The following is a 27,787-nucleotide window of genomic DNA, read 5'->3' on the forward strand; positions in this document are numbered from 1 at the left end:
GAAAGTTATTAATTGACATCCCCTCCTCCCCCAACAAATTTGCCAACAAAATGAATTAACCCCCTCCTCTGGCACAGAAATTTAGTCAACTTATTTCCAACTTAACCTTCGTTTGCCTGCCCCCCCCCCCCCCCCCCCGAAAAACGATGCTGCATGCCAGTTTTTAAGAGAATTGGTATAGAAAAATATTATGTAGATCTAAGTAAAGTTTTTGATTTTAGTCATAAGTTCTTTTATATAACGGGCCCAGACTTATTTTTCTGCAAGTGCAACTAATGATGAATATCATTAAATTACCCTCTCTCTCTCTCTCTCTCTCTCTCTCTCTCTCTCTCTCTCTCTCTCTCTCATGCATGTGACTTTAAGTGTATGAATAACTTGTGTGTATAAAATTCATGACACATGAAAAAGTACAACCAATAATAAACTAAAGACATATTAAAAATTAAATGAATTAAATAGTCCATATTTCAAAATAATGAGCAATCTTCATATAATTTCAAAGAGATAAATTAAAAAAAGGGGGAGGGGTGGACCTGTAAATAAATGAATATAGGCCGAGTCCGCGATGGGCCGACTTCGTTATAGTCCGACTTTGTTATAGTCCGACTTCCCCAATACCCGATCGATACGAGTTTCCGGTAAGATGGGGGAAAGAAGTGTTGATATTACAACCGAGTTAAAGAAATTCCAGGGTACTAAGGAAGAACAGATTCTCCAAATTCATTTGAAGAAAACCATTATTTTGAAAAAGTTTTATTTAAATCTTGTCATTCAATCGTGCAACGTTTGTAAGCCAGTCCCATTTACAAATGCCGACGTTGTTCTATTACCGTTTTACGAACAACGCCAACAGATTTATGAATACAGCGAAGAAGAAACTGACCAACAGATTATCAGATTTGAGAATTTATTGAATATGGAACTGATACAAAAGTTGACAGCAGTATGCGCTGCACCAGATTCTTCAGTAGACGCTGCACCAGAGGAATGTAAATCCTCTGTCCTGTGTTTGTTGAAGTTTCTACGAGGTAAGTAAACATATTTTCAATTCATGTATTTGCAACAATTACAGACACTTGCACAAAAAAATTTAAAGAAACATTAAGCAATTGTAAAATATTTTATTTAGAAATGGAAAAAAATTATGGGATAAAACTAGATAAAACTCATTCACGAACTATGACGTGACCATGTTTGAGGGCGAAGCAAAAACTATTGGCATTAGTATCTAGAAGATCCATATAAGGACAAAAAATATCCGGAAGTTAGCACCTAACGTGTGAGGACAGATGTCAATCAAAGTATTTTGATCGGCCTATTCATTGAACGCGGGGAAACTCTGTGCAACTGATGTAAACAGTTCATTGCGACGTCATATTCAGCGTTTAGCAAATTCACAAAGTCTATGTGAAAGTTTTTTTGACAACACAGGACATTCGGTCCTGTGTAATCAATGAACACACCGGACCGAACCAAATTTTGTCAGACCGAAAAACCTAATGTATAAAAGTGAAACACGTGAAAATGCAAAACCAAGGAAATCTTATTTATTATACCAGTAATACTATACCAGGGATCCTTCCCGCATAATACTTTAGACGGTCCATGCGGTTTTAATCATATTCATTTACGTATTTGGATTTGTGTGATAGTTTTTACTTATAACAAACATTTAAATGACTCCGCGTCAAAATAATAAAGCTCAAAACCGGACAGTGAGACATCGGACATACCGGTCCGGTGTAAAAAATGATGCATCGGACCTTAGGCACTGCACATCGGTCAGGTCCGACGGTCCGATGTCTTTCGCATAGCCTGCAGAGATGGGGCGATTACATTGTAAATGTAATTGATTACGATTACTTTGAAAATCTATGATTACGATTACGATTACCTTGCTTTAAAAACAAATGTAATCAATTACGATTACTTAAAAAAATGTAATCGATTGTAATCAATTACGATTACTGATTACGATTACCCCATCTCTGAATTACTAGTTCAGATTATTAAGTTTAATTTAAACAGATTTAGACCTTAGTTGCTATTGAATACATGCAAATACTGTAAGTATAATATCATATAGATATGGATAAATCTTATGATGGCACACATAACATACATAAGCTCTAACTGTTATCTATTAAATAATTATTTTAATATAAATATAAAGTAATCATTGTAATCATTATTGTAATCATAAATTACGATTACTTTGCCAAAGTAATTGATTACGATTACGATTACTTTGCTTTAAAAACAAATGTAATCAATTACGATTACGATTACTTAAAAAAATGTAATCGATTGTAATCAATTACGATTACTGATTACGATTACCCCATCTCTGATAGACTGCAATCATGTAAATCAAGGAGTGATTATATATGATTAAGAAAATAAGGTTTGCATGCTTTTATGGATTTTATGTAACATCTCAGAACGACATGAACTTCGGTATACAAGATTCAAAATGGAGAAATTCATGTCCATGCGCTGGTATTCGAATCGTGCTGGTATTCGAATCGACGCCATTGAGACCAAAATTTTCAAGTTCCATAGGTATGGTTTAATTTTACAGGGCTCAACATTAACTTTTTTCCTTACTTGTCCATTCGGACAAGGGACAAAGATATTTACTTGTCCGAACTTCAACTTCACTTGTCCGAAAAATTTTCAAAAAAGGATCTAATATTGTCAATTTGAAAACTGTATTTAATTTACTTTAAAATATATAGTCTATTTTTATACCTGCTTGATTCATTTCTTTTTTATCTTATTCTCTTGCTAAAAACAACAAACGCATAAAACAAAATTTTATCTAGACTTCCTATCTTGAATTAATGACTCCGTAAGATCCATGGATGATTGAAAGCATTCTCTCACCAGAGGGCGCGTTACGCAAGCTTCACGGAGTGCACGGAACTCTGGGTAGAGAATGGATTGAAAGTAGTACGCGATAAGGGAACACCAATCCCGATTGAGTTTGACTCAACTTAAGCTTACATAGCGATTGATATCTTGATCGAAGTTCATTTTCCATGCATTACACATGTACTTCCGACTCGCAACTACTGATAAACTATTCACAAAATTGTCTGGAGACTTCTTTACATAAAAAAGCACTTGTCCAATCGGACAAGTGCCCATCAATATTCACTTGTCCGAAATGTTTTTCCACTGGTACCGGACAAGCGGACAAACGTTAATGTTGACCCCTGATTTTTCATTAGTTTTCTATATTTTCCTTTTAAACATGTATATATACGTCAGGCAACAAAATTAAAGGGAAATACTCACTAAATGCGAGTTAAAAATTGACATAACGAGTGAAAAATCACAAGTGATTGCAGCTTTTTGCGAGTGGAAAAAAAACATGATCTTTTTTCCGGATTTCCTTGGTTTATTGGCTGTACTTTGAAGTTTACAATAATTTTGTCTTGTGTATAGAAATGCTTTACAGAATGAATATACAAGTATTGAAAAGGTAAATGTGGATCGAATAAATAACTAAGGCCAAAGGTCATTTCAGTCAGTGATGTTGAAGATGGCCTACTTCATTCACACTCTGGACGTCTCAGAGACGTCTGATTTAAATAGCAAGCATGTTGATCTCGTCCGTGTTTACATGAAACAACACATGAAAGTGTTAGTGTCACCGCTTCACGCAGTGTCCTTCTGTAGTCTATAGTCAAACACTTAGAGTTCACAGGGTTTTTTTTCCACTAGAATTTTTTGGATGAAATTTCCAAAAGTTTTGAAGATATAGTTTGAATTGACGCAAACAGTCTTCAAGATGTCAAAGCACATTATATTGTAAATAGGTGGTAGATCTCTGGACAGCGAGTTCGCCGCACAAGTGTACCCTATGACCCTCATCATGCACCAATGATACATCATACATGTATGTTGTCCGATAATTCATTAAAATTTAAATGAAAGAATTCTCAATATTATTTTCATTATTGCACTTTAAAGAAGATTTTAAAAGATTTTCCCTATATTTTGATAAAGAGACATGCTGGTTTTCTTAAATTCCTGTAAAACAGCAATCGATTGAAAAATGCTAGTAAAAGCTCAATTTTGCTAGTTGGAAAATAATCCACTGTAAGCTAAAATTTGCTAATAGTGAAAAAAGTTAATTTCGATCCCTGTACCTGCAGGGTTGGGCGGTTAAAACCGCCCGTGGTTTTAACTGTCCCAGTCAATACTCCCCAAGTGGTCAATACTGGTCAATTGTGATTTAAACTGTCCAATTTCCTATTTTTGTACATTTCTTGCAAAGATAAAGATAAATTAAGTATTTTCATTATATGGATCAATTGTTGATTAATATTTTTCATTAGATAATCAAATGTAATTTCATAAGTTTAATATATTCGGTTTGCTGAAACTGACCAAAATATCTTCAGTACCTACCAGTGGTTCACAGTTCTATAGCATAGCTTGACAATTGGAGACAGACCTCTTAATACATGTACCTGGACAGATTAAGAATAAAAGGTAGCTGGACATTACCTGAGCACAGGAAGCAGAGTTGACAGGTGTTAATAAAAATAGGCAGGGACCAGAGATGACCAGTGTGTGTGTTATTGTTATGAAAACATCAACCCACCCCCTCAAATGTTTATTTAACACTTAAAATGAAGATTGTTCAAACAATAATTATTAAAATATAGGTAGTTCTTGTTGAACTAAGGAATTTGAACAGAAACTTTTACATCTTCCCCAATTCAAGAGTCATTTGTACATTATTTATCTAATATTATGACTTATAAGTTATCATAAACTGATAGTGCATGTTATGAATTACAGTATTTACCATAATGGTCACTTAAAACATTTAAAATAAATAACACAGACTATAATGACCAAGTAATTTTCAATTGACTAGTATTAACCAGTATTGACCGGTTTTAACCATATTGACCACCGGCCCGGTCAATACTCATATTGACCACTTTTTTGCCAACCCTGTATACAAGTTACCTATAGAGAGAGTTTTGATCTCATGGCCCTACGGGTCGTGAGAGGGCTTCACCGTCAAATATATATGTATGACCATTAGATAAACCCAAGTGTTAGAAGAAACACACGTAGCACAAGTTCACCAAATAAAAGCGGGTCATGAACAACAACAATCATATGCCAGTAATTTCAATTTGATAAATAGCAGCTCAAAGAAATGTGTACCACAGGGTTGGAAATTAACTTTTTCTTCCACAGGCTCTTTTTCTTTCTTTCCAAAATGCACTTGTGAAAGTAGCTTGGCCTATAGGGCCTAGTTGTCAACAATGTAAAGTAATATAATTTGTAAAGTAATATAATTTGTCTAATCCAAAAATAAATAATGATTGTACTGTTTATTTTAGAAAAACAGTGCCAATTACAGATGTATAAAGGAATAATATTACCAAACAGTTTGTAGACAGCGACCCATATAAGCATTATTTACTCGCAATATTGTCGATTTCATACTCGCTTTCCTCACTATATTTTTGGCATTTACATTGCTATTTGTATGGACTGGTGGCAAAAACATATAAACTCGGTAAATTTGTCAACATCGATTTTAAATGTTGTCCATGGGGAATAAATTAGGCCCTTAAAAGCTGAGTTTTTAATGATATCTCAGTACTTTTTTTAGCTCACCTGAACCGAAGGTTCAAGTGAGCTATTCTGATCACATTTTGTCCGGCGTCCGTCTGTCTGTCCGTAAACTTTTCACATTTTCGACTTCTTCTCCAGAACCACTGGGCCAATTTCAACCTAACTTGGCCAAAAGCATCCTTGGGTGAAGGACTTTCAAGTTTGTTCAAATGAAGGGCCATGTCCCTTTCAAAGGGGAGATAATCACAAAAATGCAAAAATAGGGTGGGGTCATTTAAAAATCTTCTTCTCAAGAACCACTGGGCCAGAAGAGCTGAAATTTACCTGAAAGCTTCCTGACATATTTCAGATTCAAGTTTGTTCAAATCATGGCCCCCGGTGGTAGGATGGGGCCACAAGGGGGGATCAAAGTTTTACATACAAATATATAGGAAAAATCTTTAAAAATCTTCTTCTCAAGAACCACTAAGCCAGAAAAGCTGATTTTTACATGAAAACTTTCTGACATAGTGCAGATTAAAGTTTGTTCAAATCATGGCCCCCGGGGATAAGATGGGGCCCCAAGGGGTGGATCAAAGTTTTACACACAAATATATAGGGAAAAACTTTAAAAATCTTCTTCTCAAGAACCACTAAGCCAGAAAAGCTGAGATTTACATGAAAGCTTCCTGACATAGTGCAGATTCAAGTTTGTTCAAATCATGGGCCCCGGGGGTTGGATGGGGCCACAATAGGGGATCAAAGTTTTACATACAAATATATAGGAAAAATCTTTAAAAATCTTCTTCTCAAGAACCACTGAGTCAGAAAAGCTGATTTTTACATGAAAACTTCCTGACATAGTGCAGATTCAAGTTTGTTCAAATCATGGCCCCCGGGGATAAGATGGGGCCCCAAGGGGGGATCAAAGTTTTACACACAAATATATAGGGAAAATCTTTAAAAATCTTCTTCTCAAGAATATCAAAGCTGTGATTAATCATATTTATATGGAAGCATCTTCAGGTAGTGTAAATTCAAGTGTGTTCAAGTCATGCCCCCAGGGGGTAGGGAGGGGCCACAATAGGGGTTCAAAGTTTGACATTGAAATATTTAAATAAATATATGTTCAAAAATCTTCATCTCAAGAAGAGCATAGTAATGATTAGTCATTTTAATGTAAAAGCATTATCAGGTAGTGCAGATTAAAATTTGTGGAATTCATGGTCCCCTGGCGAAGGTTTAGGGCCACATAGAAGATCAATTTTTTTTTTGATTTTTTTTTTTTTTTTTTACATGGGAATATATAAGGAGGAGTGTTTAAGAAATTTTACATGGGAATATATAGGAAAAAATGTAGATAAATTTTCAATTTTTTCTGCTCTTGTTAATTTTGCATCCAAATAAATCTAGTGATATAATTTCATTTTTGTCTTCATTTATAAATTAAGAAGAAGAAAACTCGCCGTCGATTCCTTTTGAACAACTTGGTGAATATCATTAATCTTGGCACCAAAAATCTTTGACTGAAGGGCATTCAGTTGTTATAATTACACACTTAATGCACATATTTACAACGTGTATGACCCCCTATTGATTTTCTGGTCACACCTGCCATGTTGGGTTTAAAACATAAACACTCTTTTCTCAGGTGAGCGATGTGGCCCATGGGCCTCTTGTTTCATGAACTAGTTACTTTTGACACCAAGATTTTACATCCTTAAATACTGATTACATGCAAGTAGAATCAGAGGGGTGTAATTTGAAAGTTAAGAATATATCCTTGTAGCGACCTCCCCACTGCACAATTTAGGAAATTGAAGAACCACTGCGCCAGAAAAGATGAAATTTATAGATAAGCTTTATTAGGTAGTGCAGATTCTAAATTGTTAAAATCATGGCCCCCGGGGGTCAAATGGGGCCACAATAGGGGATCAAAGTTTTACATACAAATATATAGGAACAATCTTTAAAAATCATCTTCTCATGAACCACTGAGCCAGAAAAGCTGATATTTACATGAAAGCTTTCTTACATAGTGCAGATTTAAGTTTGTTAAAATCATGGCCCCCGGGGGTCAGATGGGGCTACAAGCGGGGGATCAAAGTTTAACATACAAATATATAGGAAAAATCTTTAAAAATCTTTTTCTCAAGAACCATTGGGCCAAAAAAGTTCACATTTACATGAAAGCTTTCTGACATGGTGTAGATTCAAGTTGGCAAAAACCATGGCCTCCAGGGGTAGGTTAGAGCCATAATAAGGACTACGGTTTTTTATGCAAATATATATGGAAAGTCTTCGGATATGGACCAAGGTGACTCAGGTGAGTGATGTGGCCCATGGGCCTCTTGTCTGTTGTTATCTTATTGCTTGTCAAGAAGTTTACACAACTTAACCAGCAACATACCCCATTCTGATACATTGAAAAATATACGTAATGTTAGCACGGGGCTCTATAAAGTTCAACCTGCAGTTTGGTCATACTTCATCATTCAATAACTTATTTGCAATAAAAAAAATGAATGTTTGTCAGGTTACTATGATGTATGACTATAACAATGACCTGTGTATAACTTGTACATTCCATGCAAATTCAAAGGGGTTTTCACCTCAATAGAATAATTGGGGGGTCAGCTAATCCGTGTATTTGAAATCAACAGAAGTGCTTGGCTTCTTGTGAAAAGTGTGAAATATATTGAGTCCACACAAGATACCTGTGATCTTAGACTAGATCTGATATGGCATAGACCCAATATATTTCACTTTTCATAAGAAGTCAATGGCTAGTAAAGGTAATGGGGGACCCCCCCTAGGGATTTTTGCAAACAAGTATTTTTTTAAAGTACATATATAGTCCCTAGATTATAAATCAAGTTGTTTGACATTTCTACATGGGGGCGTTTACGAGTTTTGGGGCAAAAAACAGAATCCGTTATAGATGTCATTGACATTTGCAAACAAGTATTCTGTGAATGAATGTAACCCTTTGTTTATATATAAAGTTGTTTGACATAAATATGTTAGGACATTTACGAGTTTTGGGGCTAAAATATGATTTTTTTTCTTTAAAAATCAACGAAAATAGAAAACTCCGTCAGATCCTATATAGATGACATGGACATTTGAAAACAATTATTTTCTGAAAGTCTGTAACCCTTTAACTATAAATCAGATTGTTAACATTGAGACCTTTTCAATTTTGGGGGCAAAAACCAAAAATTTGTAAAAATAATAGCCGAAAACTGGAAAAAACTCTTCACATCCGATATAGATGTCATTGACATTTACAAACAAATATTATGTGAACTTATGTAACCCTTTGATTGACAAGATGTTTCAGACCTTTTTTTTAAAATTACAAATGCAGTCAAACCTCGTTATCTCGAATTGAATAGGATGGAGAGAAAACGTCGAAATATCCAGGGATTCGAGATATCCAGGGTAAAATGCTTTAAGAATAAATGGTTGGGACTTCCAAATCACTACAACATCTGCATCTGTCTACTACTGTCTCCATCAAACATAACATATTTTAATTAAAGCAACGTACCCGGCCATTTCTATTTTTTGAATCGATTTTTCAGTTATGTGGTGGCGCCCAGTTTTTATAAGAAGAGAGAACCCAGATACAATGTACCTGGGAAGAGACCACCGACCATCCGAAAGTAAACTGGAAAACCTTATCACTTACCAGCGTGAGCGGGATTCGAACCCGCGCCGACAGAGGTGAGAGGCCGTGTGATTTTGAGCCCAATGTTCTAACCACTCGGCTACGGAGGCCCCCTTTTATTATAATTGAAATTTACTGTCAAAACTGGAAATAAAAATGGCGGATAACACTAGAGATGGGTATCGCCAAAAATTTTGTATGGCGATATATCACAATATTTTTATACGTCCGTCTTAAGACGGGACATATTATGGTATGGCGTTCATGTCCGTCCGTCTGTTAGCTTTTTCGTGTCCGACCCGTAACTTAAATACTACAAGGCCTAGAATCATCAAACCTTGTCTGTAGATACATCTTGGGTAGAAGGTGTGTCGCACATTAAAACCAGGTCACTGTGACTTTTCATTAAGAAGATATCCGTCTGTCCGTCCGTCTGTTAGCTTTTTCGTGTCCGACCCGTAACTTAAATACTACAAGGCCTAGAATAATCAAACTTTGTCTGTAGATACATCTTGGGTAGAAGGTGTGTCGCACATTAAAACCAGGTCACTGTGACTTTTCATTAAGAAGATATGGCCATATATGACAAAAACTTGTCCAGCTCATAACTTGAAAACTATTAGACCTAGAATCACCAAAATTGGTCAACTAATGCATCTTAGGTAGAAGGTGTGTCGCATCCTACTTTAAGGTCACTGTGACATTTAATTAAGGTGATATAATAAAAAATATTTTAATGGGTACAATCTATACTGTTAACAATATGTGACGGGCGTATCATGTGCCGTGGCGGTGCACTTTTTTCTTAATATCGTGATAATATTGCAATATTTTAGGACATTGCATTGTTTTCTAATTTTTCTCTTATTTTCAGTACTCCTAAGGTGTGCTAGCACAAAAATCTCAAATTTGGTTTATATCAAACATTTATTTTCTAGGCCCTATAAGAAAACTGTTGATTTGTTGACCCACCAGGACATTTCACCTCTACTCCGCATTTCACACACACTGCAACATTGTCAATAATTTTCTACAACAGTTTATGTTGTTTCTTTTTAAAATAAGGCCATACCTCCGCTTTTCCTTTGGAAAATTTTATTAGATCAAATTCTTCCTTGTGTTTTGACGCCATCTTGTTTTATTTTTGTTATTATTATACGCCCGTCTTAAGACGGGCCGTATTATGTTATGGCCTTCATGTCCGTCCGTCTGTCCGTCCGTCCGTCCGTCTGTTAGCTTTTTCGTGTCAGGCTCATAACTTAAATACTATAAGGCCTAGAATAATCAAACTTTGTCAGTTGATACATCTTGGGTAGAAGGTGTGTCGCACATTAAAACCAGGTCGCTGTGACTTTTAATTAAGAAGATATGGCCAAATATGGTAAAACCCTGTCCGGCTCATAACTTGAAAACTATTTGATCTAGAATCATGAAACTTGGTCATCTTATGCATCTTAGGTAGAAGGTGTGTCGCACTGTACTTGAAGGTCACTGTGACATTTAGTTGAAGTGATTTTTTGAAAAAAGTATGTTATAATTGGTACAATCCCTACTCATATAAGAGTTTTGTAGAAATTAAACCTCATTCAAAAATGTTACATCAAGAAAACACATATTTTTTTTATGATATACTGTACAGCTTTTTTTTAGCCTATGTAATGTTTCCTTTGTTTCTAACAATAACATGAGAAATTCCACTTGTCCCATGGGAGTAGCATGCAGAGGGCATTTTGACAAGACTAATTAATGAGTTTTGTGTAGAGCATCTCTGATCAACATGATCAAGCAGGTGTTATCTTTATCTCTAGGGAATTGGGCAGAGAGATCTTAGCCTCTTAATTGCAGATATACCAGAAATTATTTGTGAAAGTGAATTTGTTTGTTGTGGTTAGTCTTTATTTTCAAAATTAATTTGACATTGTACTATATGATTTTTAATTTTTTTTCTCAGCAACCTATATGCAGAGTATCATTTCTCACTAAGACAACAAATGGTTGCAATATGTATAAAGGCCTATTTTAATGATTAGTATTTTGATGTTTTGTTATGGCTGTGGCATTGTTCAGAAAAAAGATATACAATGAACAAAGCTGCAGATTGGGCATTTGTGTAAATCTGAACAGATGAAATAGTATTGCAATAACCATATTAAAAAATGTTAATTCAAGAAACTACACATTCTTCATTATATACACTGTACTTATACAGCAGTATATAACAAACAAATTATTTCTTTTGTGTCAGTAACAAGAGAAATTTCCCTTGTCCCATGGGTGTAATTATCAAGCAATTCAGGAGGCATTTTGCTAACAGAAAAATTGCATTTTGTCAAATTACAGATTAATTAATGAGTTTAGAAGATTTCTGTTACAGCAATCTGATCAAGGAGGTGCTATCTATATCTCTTGCAATCAGGAATTGGGCAGAGGAATCTGGCCTTCTAATTGATCTGTCAAATTTTAGAACAGTTCTAATTGGTAGCCATTACTTTGAAAGTTAATTTGGTATAAAGTTTAAGAATTAATATGATATTGTAAAATATATTTTTATTTTATATCTCAACAACAAGGTGCAGATTGTCATGTCTCACTAAGATGACAGTTTTACAGTCTAAGAATAAACATAATGACTATAATGTTTGATGTTTTATTACGCTGTGCATTGTTCTTCATTCCTTAAAATACAATGAGCAAAGCTGCAGATGTGCATTTCTCAAGTCTAACACAACCAGTTGAGAAATATATGATGTATTATTTTTTTCTAATTAATAACTACACCATAGGAGATGCACCAGTGTTTGAAATAACCGTTTTTAATCTATATTTATTTATATTGACATCATCATGCATATTTTACTTTTATACTTGAAGATTTGACAAAGGCAGATACTGATATATGTATTTTTTGATATGTTGAATAAATCAACCTTTTTGAGTACTCCCATTTATTGTAAGTTGTTTGCTTGGATAAAGGGCTATCTTGCACTTTAATCATTTCATTGAAAACATTTGGGAAAATGTTTTTATATCCTTTTAAAAATCATTAAGCTTACATTATCAATATTTGAAGCAATGTCACATGAGGCCATAAAGTGGGTAAGATTCTTAAAGGAAGGTTGACATTTGGTTCCATGCACACCTATCTCTTCATGGTGATATGTTCATGTTAACAATATGTGACGGGCGTATCATGTGCCGTGGCGGTGCACTTTACAATTGAAATTGACAACATATTATTTTTACTTCCTGTAATGGTAAATATTGAAAACCCAACAGATAAACGTAATTTTTCCGGAATTTACAAATACCGGTTTTTCGTCCGCCGTATCATGGGACGAATTATCACGATATACCTATATTATTATACTGATAAAACCTCACATCCCTAGATACAGGTACCCACAACGTTATTCTTAACATTCCTATCGTGTTCTGTCGTGCGTGTATCGTATCGTGTGTATATCTTATCATATCGTGTTTTGCGTTTATCAGGTTTTCCGTTTTCTATCGTTTTGCGTTTATCAGGTCTATCATGTATCATGTTATGCGTGTATCAGGTTGTCCTTTTATCGTGAAAATCGTTTATTGTGTAGATTTGTAAACTATTGGGATTCTATATCAAACCTAATGAAAAAGTACGATACTTTTTGAAAGCTTTATTTGTTTTGTTAAAGAAGCTATTTTTAGGAATCGAGAAGAGACAATATATTTGAAGGAGAACATAAAGCTGTCGATTTTAAGGCAGAAGAAGAGCTATTTGTCTGTCCAGAGAGGGTGAAAAATTATCACAATTTCACAATTTCATTCTAAGCAATATGAAAAGTAGGCAGTGGTGTGCCGAGCAAACCGGGGACAGTAAATCTTAAGAGAAATAGGAAGTTCTGATTTGAAAAGAAAAATCAGTAAAGTACGTACGTTGTTTATTACATATATTTTAATAAAGCCTCATTTTCTTCCGATTTTTTTTCCACCTGTGTTCTATTTATATACCCACCATTGAACTTGTGCGCGTCTGTGTATCACCTGTGTTTTGACTGCAAACATTCTCAGGGACATGTTTTAAAAGGGTGCAAGGGTAGATACTGGAAATTAATACCGGGTTTGATGATTATTTGTAAAAAAAAATTACATACTTGACACATTTTTTTAAGTGTTTCAAAATTTTGAATTTAAAAAAGCGGTGTTTTATTTTTTTTTTTCATAGTTTATTTATTTTTGTTATCAAGATATCAATTCAAATACATATGTTCCAATTCCAATATCAATCATCACTCATCGAGTAGAAATATCTAACGTCTGAAGATTTGGTGTAATGCAGTGGATCTTTTTTAAAGCGGTCATGATGAAAGTAATTGTAATTGTTGAATGACCGGTGAACTTAGAGCTTGATGCAAAATAACCCCCTCCTCGCAACACACAAAAAATTCCTTGGTTTATTTCACATTCAGGATAATACACATTATAATTAGAGAGCTACTAAAGTATGATATCACAACTTTTACATTATATTACATTTAATTAATTCACTGTATAATTTATATATTAAACATTATATAATTTTAGAATCATTAGCTGAGAAAATTCAAATAGACATCACATATTGAATTAAATACCGAATACAGTTTAGTTTTCTGATTTTAGTTGTGATGGCGTAATAAATTGAAATAAAAATAATTTTTTAAAAGTGTGACTGTGTATTAAGAAATTATACATTTTAGGTGTATAATGAATATTGAAATCCTTCAGTATTATTACCAACATAATGTAGTTATGTTGTCGGTATCAAAATTTTGTTCTGTCTAAATTGATTATAAATTTACAACATTTCTATCAGGTTTTCCGTTTATTGTGAAGATCGTTTATCGTGTTTTGCGTTTATCAGGTCTATCGTGATCGTTTATTGTGTTTTGCGTTTATCAGGTTTATCGTGTATCCTATCGTATCGTGCGTGTATCCTATCGTATTGTGCGTGTATCCTATCCTATCATGTGTGTATCGTGTTCTATCGTTTATCATGTCAAGAATAACGTTGCGGGTACTGTAACACCCTTACAGAAAATAGGTACATTTAGGGTACCTTATTTGGGAACACTTTGGGGTACTTTTCGGGTACTTGTTAGGTACACTAGGTACTTTTGGGGTACACATTGAATGCATTAAAAACTACCCGGAATATACCAAAAATGTACTCGAAACTATACCCTTTTTGGAACCACAGTTTGAAAATTTTTTTAGCTGCAGGTGGGTACTTTTTTGGGTACATTTTTCTTTCCCATACAACTTTTTAAAAGTTTCTTATTTTCGGGTTACCTTTTGGGTACATTATTATTTCAAACTTTCTAAGTTTCAAGTTTTAGGATAGCTGACGGGTACAATATTATGTCAACTTTGAAAATTTCCAATTTTTGGGGTTCCTTTTAGGTACATTTCTTTGATACATTTTCAGGGTACATTTTGGAGGTACATTGTGGGTAGATTTCGGATACAATATTGGTACAATCGGGGTACATTTTAGTTTTTAGAATAGTGGTTAAACTATGAGATGTTACAAATGAAATAGCACTACTGTGGGTACTGTTGAAAAATGAGTAAGTTTTTTACAGGTACTTTTGGGGTACATTTTGCAAGGTAAAAGTTGCTTTGGGTACCTTACGGGTACATTCTGGATACATCTCATTTCTGTAAGGGTTCTTCATTGGAGGAGGGCAATTATGGGCATGTCAGGTTTACTTATTATCTCATGAAATGTTTCTTATTACAATGTCAAAGCAAACTGAATGTCTTTTTAACAGATATAGAGCATCACCAGAAAGCATTGTCTGGGTTGAGAGAATCAGGAGCTGATGAGGCTAAATTGACAGCTGTAATTGGACACCATTTCTTTTCTCAATTGATACCAGGCAAAAATTATGAGATTGACAAAGGGTTTAAAAATATACCCAATGAGTGTCCATGTCAACTGAAAGACTGTAAACAGAGGATTCAGACTGGATGTACAACTTTAGGTATGTTGAATTAGTTATGAGATTGATCACTGTTCGTTATCTTCACCTTGCTAGTAACTTCTTACCTTACCACTTCCTTTTTAAGTCAGTCTGGTTATTAAAATTTGATTGTTGCATGAAGGTATTCAGAAACTCCTTATAAAGTCACATTTGGATGACCCTGCATTTATAAATTTGTTGACTAATCAAGTTTAAGCTTTCAGCATTCTGAAAATGTAGCATCCTATATCAGTGAAATGAAACTGATTTTCAGCCCGGTAATATAATAAGTGGAAGCTAGCTTTCCAATCTCTTGGGCATTCATTGGAAGGACAGAGCAGAAAACATGAATGCCAGAAGTCTGAGAAACAAGAAGTAGGAGTTGATTATGCTTCCTCCCTTATAGGGGTGCAACAATACACTTGCCTCACGATACGTTAAGTATCACATAACAGACCACAGGGGCTCGTCACAAATTTTTTATGTTATTAAAATTTTACATCGTTTTTTTTTCTATATTTACACAAGGGAGGAATCCAGAATCCAAAAAATCGTTGACTCAAATTTTCATTTGTCTCCTTTTTATATTTCAAGAAAGTGAAAACCTACAATTCCGGTCTCAATCAATAGAGGAAAGATCATAGTTTGCAAAAGTACCTAACATCTGTTTGCACCGGCAATAAATATATGCTTTTATAAGTAAATATATTGTTTTATTTGGTTTACTTAGTTCACTTTTGTATTTTACTAGTATCCCTACACCTGATCCTTAGAGTTTCTGTTTTGCCTCTTACTTTTTTCAACAGACCGATTACATAATGCTTGTAAGTTGTACTATACACAGGATCTGGACAGGTTTATACCAGGACATGTCTCAAACTATAAGACAACCATTTTCTTGATTTGTTGACAATATTGATGGTAAATTTATTTGTGTCATACAGGACAAATGCTTTGTTAGGTCACCTGAGTAAACTCGGGTGACCTATTGCAATTGGTTTTTGTGCGTCGTGCGTTAACAATTGAACATTTCTAACTTCTTCTTAATAACATCCTGTCCAATTCTTTTCAAATTTGGTATGAAGCATCATTGGGACAAGGGGAACATAAATTGTAAATTTCAGGACTCCAGCACCCCTGGGGCCCTAGGGGTGGGGCAAAAACTGCCCAAAATTGACCAATTTTCAAAAATCTTCTTCTCAAGAACCACACACATGTAAGAAAAACTAAATGCATAGTGATGTAGAGCAGGAAGCACTCAAAATTACCAATTTGCATGAGCATGCACGTGCACTTCTTTTTGATTGGATAATGCTAAAACGTTTGTAACTATCTTATTTTAAATTGAATGAGTTGATATTCATAGTATAGGTAGATAATTTGTGTATCTATATATATATATTAGTGTAACCAAAAAACGCACACATGCATGCATCGTTTTTCAAATGTTCAATATTTAAAGGAAGATAACGTTTTTGTTTTTCATCAAATTCTATTGATATTAGGGGTTTAGATGTGTCTTGGTACTTACAAATTGCTGTGGTTAAAATTACTTCTCGGTACGTGCATGCACATGTGCTGAATTTTGATTGGACGATTTTAAAATCGCTATAACTTCCTTATATTTGATGGAAACGTTATGAAATTCATACTGTGGGTATATGATACAAATGCCTGTTGAATGACATCAACAAAAGTGCGGAATCATACACGCGTTCGCGAGTATGCATGTGCAATGGTTTCTTTCATTTTTTGGTTTTGAAATTACCATATTGAACGTACTACATGTAATTAGGCTAAAATAAAATTATTTTTATGCCCCCCTTTGAAAAAGAGGGGGCATATTGTTTTCCACCGGTCGGTCTGTAGACCATGTGTTGTGTGCTCAATATCTTGAGAACCATTCACTTGATGATAATGATATTTCATATGTGGGTTAGTTATGAGTAGAAGAGGATCCCTATTGTTTTTCAGGTCCAAAGGTCAAGGGTAAATCTACTCTGGACATAGGAATATAATGTCCACTCAATATCTTGAGAACCCTTTGCTTGAAAGACATCAAACTTGGCACACTGGTACATCCTAAGGAGTAGATGACCCCTATTGATTTTGAGGTCATTTGGTCAAAGATCAAGGGTCAAACTGGGCATAGGAATATACTGACCATTCAATGTCTAGAGAACCCTTTGCTTGATAGACATCAAACTTGGTACGCCAGTACATCTTCAGAAGAAGATGACCCCCATTGATTTTGAGGTCACATGGTCAAAGGTCAAGGGTCAAATTGGACATAGGAATATACTGTCCATTCAATATCTTGAGAACCCTTTGCTTGACAGACACCAAACTTGGTACACTGGTACATCTTCAGGAGTTGATGACCCCTATTGATTTTTAGGTCACATGGTCAATCCACTCTTGACATAGGAAGATATTGTCTGCTCATTATTTTGAATTGATGATACTACTCTCAATTAAATGATGTGTGTGTATAACCCTTTTCAATTTTGCACCATGGGGGGCATATGTGTTTTACAAACATCTCTTGTTTGTTATTGGTTTACAATGACATCACTCTTTAATTGGAGGAAATTTGGGGAACATGTAACGGTCCCCGTTACAATTAGAACTAGTTTGAAATGACATTGATAAAGCCTGCAATAATGTCACAAACAGCATTATAGACTCAGCCGTAAACAAATAAAATCATCACATCACACCCTAGTGAACCACCAGGGATGCCCAATGAAATTGGGAAATTTATCAGACTACGTAAACGTCACCATTCAACTGCTAAAAAAACCGGATTCTCAAAGCAACTGGGCACAATATAGAAAAACAAGAAATAAGTGTATTAACAAAATCAGAAACGCCAGACAAACTTATTACACTAAAATAGCTGAAAAATTAAAGACGGTTAAGTTCATCTCTAAACAATGGTGGAAAGAATTAAAAAGAATCAGTGATTCAAAAAATTCAAGAACTTGCCATCCTATTAGAATTGATGAGCATAGTTTTCCGATAAGTGACAATAAGAGAAAATTGGATTTGTTTAATACTTATTTTTGTTCCCAATCAGAAGCAAATGATGAAAATATGAATTTGCCAAACGATGAGAATTTAAACGATGCAAACACTCTGTCTCAGATAGTAATTTCAACGCAAGACGTTAAAGATGTCTTGGAAACACTTGATACAAGTAAGGTTACTGACCGGATTGCATTAACCGTACTTTACTGAAACAAGCTTTATGCAAGTTTTTGGCTGGGTTGCACAACGTGCATCCGGCTTATAGTATGGTGAATGCCGGGAGGGCAGGTGGGTGGGCGGACGTCCTGATATAGGGTACCTACTTTGTGTAATCAACTCTCTCACACCTTTAGACTGACATTCTCCAAACTTTGCACAGTTGTTAAGGACACATTGAAGAGGTGCATGTGACTTTTTGGAAGTGTTCGGACTTTTTAAAAAAAAAAATTTGCATGTAGTTGAATTTTGTCATTTTTTTCAGCATCTTTTTAATAGAGGGTACCAAGTTTGTGTAATCAACAGTGTGCGAAATTAACCATGGACCGATAGACAATGTCTATAGAAAATCGAGTCGGTCTATAACGATCGAAATAGCAATAGACCAACTTGTCTACAGGAATTCTGAGTAAAAACTGGTTTCCTGCCGCTTATTAAGCATATATAAGAAGCAGGACCAGTTTATATGTATTACGCTTATGTTTCTGTTCACCCCTTAGCTGTAATAAAAGGTTCCACAATGTAATTATATCATTCGAATCAGATTATTCCATTTCCAACGGGGGAGGGGGTGGGGGGTGGGGGGGGGGGGGGGGCAATTTGATATATACTTCAATGTACGTCATTTTCATGCAAATTTGGAAAGACCTTTTTTGAACAATTAAAAATATGTGGAAGGTGCACGCCCTGGAACCTGGAATCAAACGGAAGGCGGTCAGTACATCAAGTTCCAGCAAGGCTAAAGTCACTGAAAATTATGAGAAACGAAATGTAGTAGAAGTGACTTAGATGAAAAATCAGACAGTGAAACTGAGCTGGAACAAAATGAAAAAGAAAACGAAATTCTAATTGAAAAGCTTCGGCATGAAATTTTAAAAGAATATAATCAAACTATGAACGAATTACCAAATCGTATTTATAGGTTATAGACTTTGTATGGGAAAATATGACGACCGAGTTTTTTGGCGCGTAGACGGACCGAGCTTGTGAGGTCCGTTCGCGACAAAAAACGAGGTCGTCATATTTCCCATGCAAAGTCTATAACCTTTTTATTATATACTTTCAGTTTCATTTAGAAACTAACAATAATTTTATTTTTAACAATAACTTTATCGGTTTAACTGAGTAAAAGATGAAAAACACGAAAAATTTGAAAATTAACGGCGTAGAAATTTGATTGTGACGTAATGTTTGCGGGCCGGAATGTTTCCGGGCATATATCGTGTGATATATGCCCGCAAACTTTTAAAGAAAAAAGAAGAGATGAAATTGAAAGTATATAATAATTGTGTCTATTATTTATTTTTTAATAACAATGAATATTGCATGTTAAATTTTGGTCTATAGGATTTGTTGTGGTCTATCGGAAATGAAATGACTATGGACCGAAAGTCTATAGGATTTTAAAGTTAGTTTCACACACTGAATCAACTCCTCTCACACCTTTAGACTGACATTCTCCAAACTTTGCGCAGTTGTTAAAGACACATTGAAGATGTGCATGCGACTTTTTGGAAGTGTTCAGACTTTTTTTGAAAAATTTGCATGTAGTTGAATTTTGTCATTTTTTTTAGCATCTTTTGAATAGGGGTACTTACTTTGTGTAAAATAACTCCTATTACAACTTTGACTAGTCATCCTTCAGACCTTGTGCAGTTGTTATAGACACATTAAAAATGTGCAAGTAACTCTTTGAATTTGCTAAAACTTTTTTAAAAATATACAAATGCAGTCAAACCTCGTTATCTTGAATTGAATAAGATTGAAAAAAAACTTCAAGATATCCAAGGGTTTGAAATATCCAGGGTAAAATGCTTTAAGAATAAATGGTTGGGACTTCCAAATCACTACAACATCTGCATCTGTCTACTACTGTCTCAATCAAACATAACATATTTTAATTAAAGCAATATACCCGGCCATTTCTATTCTTTGAATCGATTTTTTAATTTATCGCTTCGTAGTTCCATTGTCCCTAATCAATGGAAAATAGCAAACGTTATTCCTGTTTTTAAAAAAGGCAAGAGTTGTATGGTTAATAATTATAGGCCAATCTCCCTATTAAGCGTACTTGGTAAAGGCATGGAGAAATGTGTATTTAAATATATATACAATTTCGTTAATGCTCATGATATCCTAACGTCACAGCAATCTGGATTCAGGCCAAACGACTCTACTGTCAACCAACTATTAAGTATCACCAGTGACCTTTACAAGGCACTTGATCAGGGAAAAGAAGTTAGAGTAATATTTTTTTTATATAAGCAGAGCGTGTGATAAAGTATGACATGAGGGTCTATTATATAGACTTAAAAAATATGGATTATGTGGTGAATTACTCGCTTGGTTTAGAAGCTTTTTAAATGATAGGACACAGTATGTAGTAATTAATGGTAACAAATCAGACATAGGAAAAATTAAGGAAGGGGTACCACAAGAGAGTATACTTGGTCGTCTTCTTTTCCTCATATATATTAACGACTTGGTCATGGATATTACATGTATAATGAAGCCTTTTGCTGACGATACATCTTTATATATTGTTGTTGATAACGCAGACACTTCTGCATCTCTTCTTAATGATGATCTTAAGAAAATCAACATATGGTCAAAACAATGGCTTGTATCTTTTAATCCCACTAAAACAGAGTATCTTAAACTATATCCAACAAGGTTAAGAAACCTTTAAATTTCATTCTTCATTGATATTTGATGATGTTCACCTGAAAGAAGTAGAACACCATAAACATTTAGGGGTAATTTTCAGTAGTAATTTATCTTGGAAAGTGCATGTGGATGAAATAATGAAAAAAGCCTATTCACGCCTTAGTATGTTGCGAAGGGTTAAGTTCATCTTTGATAGGAAAACTTTGCAAAAAATATATTTTTCTTTTGTAAGACCAGTCCTTGAATATCCATCTCTTGAGTACCGTCAAGTTCTTTTTTCAAAATTCACTTCTGTTCATGAGATGTATGTCCAATACCCGTTGAGATTTTCTTCTGGCGTTTTCTCGTAAACGGACAAAGATTAAGTCTTGAAACTTTCAGGATTGTTATATGGTGACTTGTAGATGTAACAGATGTGTTTCAGTTCTGAATGCTCCATGGGCCTATTATTACACTTGATAATTAATCAGAGGCCTTTATTTTACAGGTTCTGATGAAACTTGGCATGGCTATGTGGATATATTTTTAAATCAAACTGTAGCTGTCTCAGTCATAGGGAGCTCATCATTATCTGGAAACCAAAATTCTGATGATGATGATGATACTGATGATGAAACAAATGAAATACCAGGTCCATCATCTCCAAAGCAATTGCGGATGCATGGTGATGAAACAGAGAAAAGAAGAGAACATTCAGCTTCAAAGCAGTTGTGTAGAGCAAGCAGCAAAACTAGAAAGCGCAGCAGCAAGACTACCCTGTTGCATTTTAATGTTATTGATCAAATTATTGCAGAAGCCATTACAAATGCATTTACTCAAGTAAATAGGAACAAAGCTTTGTCAGGATGGTTAATTCCAACATTCGGATGTACCCTAGATCACATTGTGGTTTTTCTGTATGATCCAAAAAATGATGTGTTTCTGCAGCTCATAGAACAACTGCCTCTGTGGCAAAAAACAAACATATTGTCAGTCACAACTGTTGTACAAATTTGGATGTTACTAAATTTTACAGTTTTTATGCGCAAAAACATAGCAGATGAATATAGATTTAACAGTTCAAACTTTCATTGTCTTGCTGGAAAGTTATTGAAGGAGTACTGGAATCTAGAAGCTGGGAAAACTTTCGGCATTGGTTTGAATTACAATGATTTTTATTCTGAAAAAGTATTGCAAACACTTCTGTTACATGGAAAAGAAGTTAGTAAACAATAGAATACATGCTGATTTCTGTAAAAGTTAAAATATTGAATAAAGGACCTACTTCTGTGTACATACATGAGAGACACTGTAAGATTTATGGTGCATGTGTCAAAATGAAAATGCAGATCCAAATTTCCTTCCCTTTGTTATGATGTGTATTGCTACAAGATTTCTATGGAAAATATGTAACTATATTATATATACCATGACATCTCTCTTGTTTACTTTTTACCCATTGGGGTAGTAACTGACATATTGCTGTCTATGCCTGTCCCTCCTATTGTGTTGTTAACTTTAGAATATTTTTTTTACCTCTTCTTAGAAACTGTATGACTGATTTTTACCAAACTTGCTATTGAATATATCTTTCATCATTACTGCTGCACATCTAGGATTCAAATTAATTTCATAAAATTTTGTAGATAGTCAATTTGCATGAAATCCATACATGTATACAGTAAAACTCTGATATAGCGAATTTCTGGGGACCCTCCATAAAAATTCGCTATAAGCGTAATTCGCTATACATTTATATAAAATTCATAATTCAAATATAACGAGTGCGTTATAAAACTGATTTGTTCTACATGTATACCAGTCATATAAGAAAGGAGCAATCGATATACTTGCGTTTGTATTGTCTTTAAGAGAAATGAAGCATATATATTTTCGAGAAGAAATATTTTTATACAATATACACATTGATTGATATATGATAATTTATCTTGATGGATTATTAAGTCATGCAAGAACATGTCGAGAGAGAAATGTCACCAAAGTTTGCGCAATACATACATGTACAGTCCACTGCAATTGTCATTTACTTGTTGCTTTACATAATAAAGGAGTGTAGGATAAAATAAATGCAATAAAACTTCAAATTTAATTAACGAGAATAGTAAACAATACCGACAATATATTTCCTAAACGTATGTGTAAGTATTGTTTTGCGTTAACAACCTTTTTTGAAAAAATACAAACAGAAATATCGCAATAAGTGTGAATCCTTTATGTCAATGAAAAACGATTATTAAACATCACAAAGAGTTTAAAATGAAAAAAATAAAGAAATTCGTTATAAAAGGCAATTTTTACGTTCATTTTTAATTCAAGGGGAATAGGAATTTACTTCGTTATATCCAAAAATTCGCTATATCTGTGTTCGTTAAAGACGCAGATTTTTATATAGAATATATAGAGAATTTGCCGGGGAAATCGTTTTCACTTCGCTATATCCGCGTTCGCTATATTCGAGTTTTACTGTGTGTATATATATATATATATATATATATATATATATGTGTGTGTGTGTGTGTGTTTTCAATTTATCTGGGATTATTACCCTTTTTAACTTAAAAATTCCCTAGATATTCTGTTTGGTATTACATTGAAAACAGAATTTCATGAAACTTTGTATTAGAATATTCACAGATATTTCCTATTTCTGTATTGACTTTGATATGAAAGTCATACCAATGTAAATCTTCACTATTAAATATTCATTTCACTTACAAGTCACAAGCTCAGTACATTTTACATGACCAACTACATGGCGCCATAGTTGTAAGCTTCTGTGAAAAAAGAATCTTTCGCCATTATGGAGACATCACCTTTTCTGGTGAAGGGCTGCAAAATCTAGTCCTATGTTTGGTGCTTATGGTCTAATCAGATTCGTAAATTATAAATCCCACATAAGTGTTACAATACTGTCTGAGGCATATTGAGTTAAATTTCATTTTAATAACATTAACAAAAATATGTTCCATTATTTCTGGAAAACTCTGTTGAACTGGTATTTTTCTGCGAACTGGTTGAAATTATACCCCATCAGTCCGGCTGGAATGCTGACGTTAAAAGTTAGCTTCAAGCCCTGTAATGTACAGACTATGTTTATAGGGAGAGAGAATGATGTACAGAGTGTGTTTATAGAAAGAGTAAATGATGCACAGAGGCTATTTCTAGGGAGAGAGAATGATGTACAGAGTGTGTTTATAGGGAGAGAGAATGATGTAAACGAGTGTTTTTAGGGAGAAAGAATGATGTACAGAGAGTGATTATAGGGAGAGAGAATGATGTAAAAGAGTGTTTATAGAGAGAGAGAATGATGTACAGAGTGTGTTTATAGGGAGAGGGAATGATGTACAGAGTGTGTTTATAGTGAGAGGGAATGACGTAAACGAGTATTTATAGGGAGAGAGAATGATATACAGAGTGTGTTTATAGAAAGATAAAATGATGGGCAGTGTTTATAGGGAGAAAGAATTAATAATATGTGCAGTGTTTATAGGGAGAGAGAATGATATACAGAGTTTATTTATAGGGGGAGAGAATGATGTGCAGAGTGTATTTATGGGGAGAGAGAATGATGTACAGAGTGTGTTTATAGGGGGAGGGAATGATGTACAGTGTGTGTTTATAGGGGGAGGGAATTATATACAGATAGTGTTTGTAGGGAGAGAGAATGATGTACAGAGTGTATTTATAGGGAGAGAATGATGTACAGCCTATTTTATAGGGAAAGAAAATGATGTACAGAGTGCGTTTATGGTGAGAGAGAATGATGTACAGAATGTGTTTATAGTGAGAGGGAATGATGTGCAATGTTTGTTTACTGGGAGAGAATGTTGTACAGAGTGTGTTTATAAGAAGAGAGAATGATGTATATAGTGTGTTTATAGGGAGAGGGAATGATGTAGAGAGTGTCTTTATAGGGAGAGAGAATGATGTTCAGAGTGTGTTTAAAATTGGAGGGAATTATGTAAAAGTGTATGGAGTGCAAATGATGTACAGAGTATGTTTATAGGGAGAGGGAATGATGTAGAGAATGCTTTTATAGGGAGAAAGAATGATGTACAGAGTGTGTTTATTGGGAGAGGGAATGATGTAAGAGAGTGTGTTTATAGAGAGAGAGAATGATGTACATAGTGTGTTTATAGTGAGAGAGAATGATGTACAGAGTGTGTTTATAGGAAGTCAGAATGATGGGCAGTGTTTATAGGGAGAGAGAATTCTGTGTAGTGTTTATAGGGAGAGAATGATGTACAGAGTTTGTTGATAGGGAGAGAAAATAAAGTGCAGAAAGTGTTGCAAAGGAGAGTGATTGATGTACAGAGTATGTTTATAGAGAGAGAGAATGATGTACAGAGTGTGTTTATAGGGAGAGAAATTGATGTACAGAGTGTGTTTAAAGTGAGAGAGAATGATGTACGAAATGTGTTTATAGGGAGAGAGAATGATGTACAGAGTGTGTTTATAGCGAGAGAGAGAATGATGTACAGAGTGTTTATAGGGAGAGGGAATGATAGGTAGAGAGAATGATGTTCAGAGAGTGTTTATAGGGATAGGGAATGATATAGAGAGAGTGTTTATAGGTAGAAAGAATGATGTACAGAGTGTGTTTATAGTGAGAGAGAATGATGTACAGAATGTGTTTATAGGGAGAGCTAATTATGTACAGAGTATGTTTATAGGGAAAGAGAATGATGTGCAGAGTGTTTATAGGGAGTGAGCATGATGTACAGAGTGTGTTTATAGGGAAAGGGAATGATGTACAGAGTGTGTTTATAGGGAAAGGGAATGATGTACAGACTGTGTTTATAGTGAAAGAGAATGATGTAAAGAGTGTTTATAGGGAGTGAGAATGATGTACAAAGTGTTTATAGTGAGAATGATGTACGTAGTGTGTTTATAGGGAGAGTGAATGATGTACAGAGTATGTTTATAGGGAGGGAGAATGATGTACAAAGTGTTAATAGGGAGCGAGAATGATGTACAGAGTGTGTTTATAGGGAGAGGGAATGATGTACATAGTGTTTTTATAGGTAGAGAGAATGATGTACAGAGTGTGTTTATAGGGAGAGAGAAAGATGTGCAGTATTTATAGGAAGAGGGAATGATGTACAGAGTTTGTTGATAGGGAGAGATAATAAAGTGCAGTGTGTTGCTAATGAGAGCGGATGATGTACAGAGTATGTTTATAGGGAGAGATAATGATGTGCAGACTGTATATCCGGAGTGTGAATGCTATACAGAGTGTCTTTATAGGTAGAGAGAATAATGTACAGAGTGTTTATAGTGATAGAATGATGAACAGAGTGTGTTGATAGGGAGAGGGAATGATAGAGAGTGTTTATAGGTAGAAAGAATGATGTGCAGAGTGTGTTGATAGGGAGAGGGAATGATGTACAGAGAATGTTTATAGGGTGAGAGAATGATGGGCAGTGTTTATAGGGAGAGAGAATGATGTGCAATGTTGATAGGGAGAGAGAATGATGTACAAAGTTTGTTTATAGGGAGAGAGAATGATGTACAGGGTATGTTTATAGGGAAAGAGAATGATGTGCAGAGTGTATATAGGGAGTGAGAATGATGTAGAGAGTGTCTTTATAGGGAGATAGAATGATGTACAGAGTGTGTTTATAGGGAAAGGGAATGATGTACAGAGTGTGTTTATAGGGAAAGGGAATGATGTACAGAGTATGTCTATAGTGAAAGAGAATGATGTAAAGAGTGTGTTTATAGGGAGAGTGAATGATGTACAGAGTGTGTTTATAGGGAGAGGAACTGGTGTAGAGAGATTGCTTAAAGGGAGAGAGAATGATGTACAGGGTGTGTTTATAGGGAGCGAGAAAGATGTGCAGTGTTTATAGGAAGAGGGAATGATGTACAGAGTTTGTTTATAGGGAGAGATAAAGTGCAGAGTGTATTGCTAATGAGAACGGATGATGTACAGATCATGTTTATAGAGAGAGAATGATGTGCAGAGTGTTTATCGGGAGTGCGAATGCTGTACAGAGAGTGTTTATAGGGATAAAGAATGCTGTACAGAGAGTGTTTATAGGGATAAAGAATGCTGTACAGAGTATGTTTATAGGGGGAGAGAATAAAGTGCATAGTGTGTTGCTTAGGAGAGCGAATGATGTACAGAGTGTGTTTTTTGGGAGAGAGAATGATGTACATAGTGTGTTTATAGGGAGTGTGAATAATGTAGAGAATGTTTTATAGCGGGAAAGAATGATGTACAGACTGTTTATTGGGAGAGAGAATGGTGTACAGAGTGTATTTATAGGGAAAGAGAATTAATTATGGATGACCTTGACCCTGGGTTATGCAAAGGTCAAATTCAAAAACATTCAATATATGACCTTAACCCTGGGAGATGCAGAGGTCAAGGTCGAGATTCAAACAAACATGGCATTAAGCCTGGGAAGAGCAGAAATCAAGGCCGACTTTTCAAATCAAATTTCATATGTACATAATAAGCCGCTCGTTGGGCCAAAAGACTCAACTGCAAGAGCTTTGCACCAAAGTCTATTCAGTTGAGTCTCCGCCACCGATTGGGTGGGGGTAAGAGCGGCAGCCGTGCCCTGTCAGGTTACGTGTGGGGAAAACTTATAGTGAAGGGTAAACTTGGGCCTTGAAT

At 34.8% G+C, this 27,787-nt stretch overlaps 1 protein-coding gene across 1 annotated transcript; it reads left to right on the forward strand.

Moving 5' to 3' along the window:
- The first annotated feature begins 597 nt into the window (after positions 1-597).
- LOC125661420 (uncharacterized) lies at positions 598-23,879 on the forward strand. Its single transcript, XM_048893415.2, has 3 exons — positions 598-1,031; positions 15,058-15,270; positions 21,650-23,879. Exons 1-3 carry the CDS (start codon positions 647-649, stop codon positions 22,375-22,377), a joined length of 1,326 nt encoding a protein of 441 aa, XP_048749372.2. The 5' UTR covers positions 598-646; the 3' UTR covers positions 22,378-23,879.
- The last annotated feature ends 3,908 nt before the right edge of the window (positions 23,880-27,787 follow it).

This window comes from Ostrea edulis, chromosome 8, assembly GCF_947568905.1.
Source record: "Ostrea edulis chromosome 8, xbOstEdul1.1, whole genome shotgun sequence".
Lineage (NCBI taxonomy): Eukaryota > Metazoa > Mollusca > Bivalvia > Ostreida > Ostreidae > Ostrea > Ostrea edulis.

Coding starts and splice junctions, on each gene's coding strand:
- LOC125661420 (XM_048893415.2), top strand. CDS start 647: ATGGGGGAAAGAAGTGTTGATATTACAACCGAGTTAAAGAAATTCCAG. Junction 1,032..15,057: donor TTTGTTGAAGTTTCTACGAG/GTAAGTAAACAT, acceptor TCTTTTTAACAG/ATATAGAGCATCACCAGAAA. Junction 15,271..21,649: donor GACTGGATGTACAACTTTAG/GTATGTTGAATT, acceptor TTTATTTTACAG/GTTCTGATGAAACTTGGCAT.